The sequence below is a fragment of the Fulmarus glacialis genome, unplaced genomic scaffold (genome assembly GCF_000690835.1).
Source record: "Fulmarus glacialis isolate BGI_N327 unplaced genomic scaffold, ASM69083v1 scaffold15630, whole genome shotgun sequence".
NCBI lineage: Eukaryota > Metazoa > Chordata > Aves > Procellariiformes > Procellariidae > Fulmarus > Fulmarus glacialis.
The window spans coordinates 1-6,167 of record NW_009187340.1 but is presented as its reverse complement, the minus strand read 5'-3'; the positions used below and the strand labels follow the sequence as shown (position 1 = coordinate 6,167).

Sequence of the window (6,167 nt, the reverse complement as noted above, 5' to 3'; positions counted from 1 at the left end):
TCCCTTCAAGGCAAATTGTAATTCTGGAGTTAATATAAAGTCTGTATCAGAGTACTTGAAAAAAAATACAGAGATAAATGGCCACTTGCTCACCATTTCTTAAGGGATAGCTGGAGACGAAGATTAGGCTCTGAAGTGTAAGTTCAGGTTATGGAGCCCTATTTCACCATTACAGGTGACAATTTATAAGCCATGGCAATAAAACCATATGTGAACTAAAACAGGAAATGTGTTTAAAGATGACTGGCTTGTCTTTGTGCTCAATGCCCAGCCTTTGGTAGCACTGTTTATACTAATCTAATACAGATTTTGAAGGCAAAGAAAGATAGGCTGGTACTGCAGACAAAAGGAAACATACGCAAACAGTAGACGCAGAGAAATGTGAGCTGCTCCGTCTTCTAAAGAAGAAAGCTATAACACAGACAGTATTTTCAGCTTTCATTTTTTTGGGAGAAGCTTTGGTTGAGGAGAAGTCAGACAGACCATAAAAATATGCCCAGAAATAAACTTCAGATGCACTAATTTGAAGAAAATGTTTAGCTGAAAATCTTAAAGCAACACACACAAAATAAAAGTTTTTTTAAGGAGATAGTTTGCATTAAGACTAAAACTGTGATTAAGGTCAGACAGACTATTTTAACACAATACCCTTCCCTGTCACATTCCCCTTTATTCAGCCTATTACTTTTTATGGACATTTCTCACTTCTTTATAGTTACTGTATCAGACAGTATACACTTAATGGAATCACAAAAAAGAATATGGTACAAACTATACTTTATTTCTGCACATCATTTCAGGGAACAGAGCTAATTAAATGCGCTCTTATCATACATTTGTCCATTTACCTGGCAAGTCTTTAAAAACTAGCTGTGAAAGAAGCCATGAATCGTAATTCAGAACCTTTCCTGTTTCCCACAGCGTAGTACATTTAAAACGCAACATGAACTGTTTTGCTTTAATGACCAATGCTGTTTACAAAAGCAAGAATCAGGGTGTGTAAGATGGACAACTGTACCCTTCTTCTCCCCCTAAAAAAAAATAAGATCTTTAACACTATTTTGAATGTGCAGGCTGATGCTGTCATTTCTTTTCCTCTTTTCAAACATAAACCCATGCCTTGACCAGTCATGTTTATACACCACTGTCAAAGTGCAAGCCTAACGCATGCAAGAGAAGCCATAGCTCTTTGGAAGTGTACCCAAGCCTCAAAAGCTTGGCCCAGAGCTTGTGAGGGGTAGCTGCAGTCTCTAGTTGTGCTGCAGACCTTCCACATGGCCTTTGGTGCATTGCGTAGGGCCCACCTAAGCGTATTGTGAGCAGTCAAACTGCAGCAGCACCATCACCTTATACTGAGAAGCTGTGCAGAACAACCTGCAGTGAGCTCTGGTCTGCTGGGAGTGGGCAGATTGTGTCACCCAACGTAGATGCAAGATATTTGGGGTTTTGATGTTTTTTGGCGCTGCAGCCTTTCTTGTCAAACAGGGCCTTGCTCAGTCTGCACCTCAGACTCTAATTCCACAGTAGAAAATGCTCATGTCTGAAGGTGGTTTTGCTCCTCTCTTTGTTACCAGCCCTCAGCTGTGCTGACAAAACTGTCTGTGAGGCTCTGCTGGGAGCTGAATAGTAATAACCCGGGCAAAAAAAAAAAAAAAAAAAAAAAGAAAGAGTGCTGGTTTCAGACAAGTTTCTTGAGTGAATTTACAGGAGAGCCTCCTGGGCAGCTATGGTGGCATAACTGGAGGGGGGATGTGCCAGTATGAGCTGCTGCTGGTTGCAGGAGGGACAGGAGGTCCTGATATCTGCACTGCTGGTTTAGCTACAGCCTCGGTAGCCCATCCTCAGCTGTGGGAATATTAGCATTTGATATCACGTCCTACAGTAGCATAAACCACAGAAACATCTTGGAAGCAGGGCAGACCAGAGAAGAATTAGCAGGCAAATATACATTGAAGACCTTCTTCTTTGGTTCTTTAATGTACAGTTGTTACCAGGAGTCCTGAATATAATGTCAAGCACAACACAAATTATTGTCCTGCTTCCAGGAAGCACAGAATTAACCCTGTGACATAGCAAGCTATGACAGCCATGCTGTTCTCTGAAAATGAATGCGATGTAAAACATATGATGCTGCAGTAACAGGAATGGCATGCCTGCATGCAATCACCCACAATAAAACAAACTGTTCTGTGTATTGTTTTCACTTTACGAAACATATGTGACATGTCAGGACAAAGAAATTGAATGCATATTTTTGAATAAGCACTATATATATTAGTTTTCTCCACAATTTTTTCCAGTATTAATGACAAGAATTGCTCAAACTCATCAGTGATGTGTACAACAGAAAAGTCTACTACAATAAATACAACTATTCTCTAATTTCAGCAGTTCCACCCCAAGAGATACCCTGATACTACCAGAAGATGATTTTTTAAAAAATACTGATGACCAGCATGTACTAAGCAGCATGCAGGTGAACTCTGAAAAGATGCATGTCTAAGTTTGACTGCTGGAAGCCTCTGGCCTCCAGAGAAACTCAGTATGATTGATCTGACGTTGGTAGGGGTCTGTTTGCATAAACCATGCCAGCAAACGCTAAATATTCATAATTTATTTCATGCCCTGCATCCTTTGAAAATCTGATTGTTTTTAACGTCTGAGTTCCTTGTCCTAAGATATCCACTAATTACACAGAATAGACTGCTTGTAATCTCAAAAATATTGGATCTCAAATATATTCTGAAACTGAGTATTGCAGGCATTGTTATGAATATTTTTCTCAGTCTTTTCCACAGAGTTTATAGATAATTGTATTTAAACCCAGACATACAGCCAAACTTTAAGTTTGAAACTCGTAACACTGTAAGGAAAGAAAAGGTTATAAGATGGTTGCCTATGTGAATTGGTACCTACAACACAGTGTTTGGGAATACGTCTCGGATGATCGCACTGCTGTAGCTATAATTACTCATTCCATGAGCCTCACACTTGAACTCACAACTTCTTTGTGCAATAGGACAAAAATGCGAGTATATAAATGTGTCAGGAGCTGCTAACTTGTTCATTAAACCAGAAGAAAGGAGAATGCAATGGGCAATTTTTCAACATAAAATGTGATAATTAAAAAATAAATCCTATTAAAGGAAAAAGTAACACACAGCATTAAACTGCAACTAGTTGTATAGCTCAGTAGTAAATAAGAAGGAAAATGCTTACCTGTTTTCATTCATATTGCAGTGATTTGCTGTTGTGATGCTATGGGCAGAGGCAGGTAATCGTGAAGAACCCTCTCTCTCTAAATGAGTCTTCTTGATGTCTCTGCACTCTTCCTCATTCTCACACTGAGTGAAGAGAAAAAGAATGATCTTGTAGATTTTGGATTTACTACAGATCCAAAAGTATTTCAACAAGTCAGGGGCTGGTATTTTCTGGCATTTTGATATTAATGATGACACTTTCTTTGAGCATATACCTAACATGGATCAGAGACAATTGGTCCATGTCTTAAAAAACTAAAATCTAAAGAGGCAGTGTGTAAACAAAGGAGTGGAATATCAAACTTGAATTGTTTCAACCACTTCCCCACTTGCACGTTGGGATATTTTTTCTTTATATTGCTCTCTGCCCATCTCCTGTGCGCTCTTCTCTTGCCTAGTCCTCAACCTCATACCTCTTTTGTCTCTCCCCGTCTTTTCTTGGCATCAGTGACTGTGCCTGTATTAGTAAACACAACAGATCAGCAACTGGCCCTGAGGCCAACGAGCATGGCACAGCTCGCACCCATGCATTCATCTCACTCCTCCTTCAAACCAGGGTATGCCACATTCGGACTGCCTTTTGGGAAGGGACCTTAGTCTGTGCGGTCCCAAGCGAGAGTCAGGCAATGTTTGGAAGAACAGAAGTTGTCCCAGGCTAAAACCACGTTAGCAAGCGTGCTAACAATTAAACAAAGAGGATGGATGACTGCGTGCCACCACTTGGGGCTGGACCCTGGCCCTATCTGACCTATTAATATGAACATCGCCAATGTTCCCTGCCACTGTTTAATTTCATCTTGTGTTCCTTAGGTTCTACCATTGCCTCCCAAAGGCTCTGCTTTCCCAGTCTCCTACAAAGTCCACACCCTTTTCCACTTCTAGCACTTCTCTAGTTGCCAGTGCTGGCTGAGTTTTACTTGTGAACTGTTGATTCTGCTGTATTTACTGCCTTGCTGCATGGTAACAACATTTTTTTTGTTATCCACTGCCACTATAGCTGCTGCTATGGGGTTAACATTGTAGCTTATATTCCACAGGAGTGAAGATCTTCTCACACCTCAGTGCTTAACCATCCTCCTCTCTCTACGTTGCCCATCTTGACATCATGACAGAGGTGGAAGTAGTAAGGACCTCTTTCTAATTTTGCAGTTCTGCCTGATAATCTATTCTTACTAGTCTTATTCTTAAAGTCTTTTGGGAAGGGGGATCACATTTGTGAGTTTGCATGGCAACTGTCCCGGTGAGGGTCTTATTCCAGGCTGAGAGGCAATTTGGTACTCCAGGCATGCCTTGTATTTATTATATCACTAAAACAACCAACAACAGCAATGCTTTAAAACAGAAGAGTAGAAGATAATATGTGCCACAGAAAGTCGGATTAAGCATTTCTAGCGTGGCTGCATTTATTTTGCTCTTCTATCGTGTCCTCTTGTTTCCTCCCGTGTGCACAGCCTGGCACTATCACACTGGCATCTCCTATGGCACAAAACATAAAACTTTTGCTCCTGCCACTCTTTCTTGGCCTGTTTCCCATAATTTTGTACTGTGCAATTACTTCCATGCTACTTCCTAAAGAAAATGCAGACAAATGCAGCTCAAAGCTTATCAGGGCTCTCTGTTATGGCTCTACCAGTGGCCAGAACAAGGCTGCCACCTTTCAGATACTAAAAAAAGAATGCAAAAATGAAAAAAGATAAAAAAAGGAAAGACTGCTTTAGATAAACGATCCCCAAAAATGTAAAGATCAATCTGCACACATACAGCAGCTCAGAGGGTGACAGATGACTGCACAGTAAAACTGTCCAGAAATTGGGCAGATGGCAATTCCAGTTCAGAGTGACTTTTGGGGTCAAATCAGTGCAAATGGACCAGAAAGCATCCTCGGTGGACAGCTGTGGCTGTGGGGTGGAAGGGGCTTTCTCCCCGGCAGCACAAGCGGCTCAGAAAACACGCGGGAGAGGCAGGGCGGAGGGGTGGATGTGACCGGAGAACTGTGCCCACCCGGCTGCTGTGACAGTGCTGCTGGGGAGGGGCCAGCTAATGGACTACACTCCCACTTCTTACAGCTGTATGAGAGCCCCGAGATAAAAGGGGGCCGCAGGGGTGTGAGGAAGGCAGGTTGCAGAGCCAGGCAGGTCCCAGGTCTCTGCGAGCGCATCCCCCACAAAGCCGGGGCTCCCTGCCGGGACTGAAGGACTCGCCTCTTGTTGACAATCTGAGGGGGAAAAAGACATTGCGTCTCCTTGTTCAACACACGCAATGATACCACGCAGGCCGTGACAAGATAGCCGTTTATATTCCCTTTGCCGACCCAAGCATCACCTCCAAATGCTCAGGTTTTGAGAGAAGCCTCAGAAGAGAATACTATCCTACTAAAAGGTGGTGTCTTTGCTAAGGCGTGGAAAGCCGCGTGCCAGCAGCAAACGCCGTCTCCAAGGGGCTGTGATCCCTCGTGGCCAGGAGTTTCATCGCCTCCAGGGATGGCATCTCCCCTGGGGCTTGGCTGGTTTCTATGTGACTAGTGAGGACAAAGCCCAGCTCCAAAGCGCCGGTCCGGAGAAGACACCGCCATTGAGCACTGGATGCAGGCACAAGCGATGCTTGCCTCCCACTTGCTGGAGGCCCCCCTACCCTCCCCAGTCGGTCCCTCCGAAGCTCACCTTGCGTTTCCTTCTAGATTTCGGTAAACCCTTCTCTGCGGGGGGGTCAGCACTACTACCCTGCGGGAGGCTGGCCGCCTGGTTTGCTCCGGCGCTCATGGCCAGCGGCTCTTCGGGCAAACGCTCTGGAATCCTGGACAAAAGAGCCAAGTCAATGTTGACCCACAGCGACTTTACCTCATCACTGTCTTTCAGAGGAGACAGGAGCTCATTCCTACCGAAAGGAACCAGCGTGTAAAACTGTTCC

At 43.7% G+C, this 6,167-nt stretch overlaps 1 protein-coding gene across 1 annotated transcript in view; it reads right to left on the bottom strand.

Annotated features, from left to right (window-relative positions):
- AFF3 (AF4/FMR2 family, member 3) overlaps positions 1-6,160 on the bottom strand; it is a gene marked incomplete at its 5' end in the record, with an annotated part of 35,317 nt that extends 29,157 nt beyond the window's left edge. Inside the window, 2 exons of the mRNA XM_009574864.1 lie at positions 3,220-3,344; positions 5,921-6,160. Coding sequence (XP_009573159.1) covers positions 3,220-3,344; positions 5,921-6,160 — 365 coding nt within the window. The remainder of the gene's footprint in view (positions 1-3,219; positions 3,345-5,920) is intronic.
- Positions 6,161-6,167: the final 7 nt, after the last annotated feature.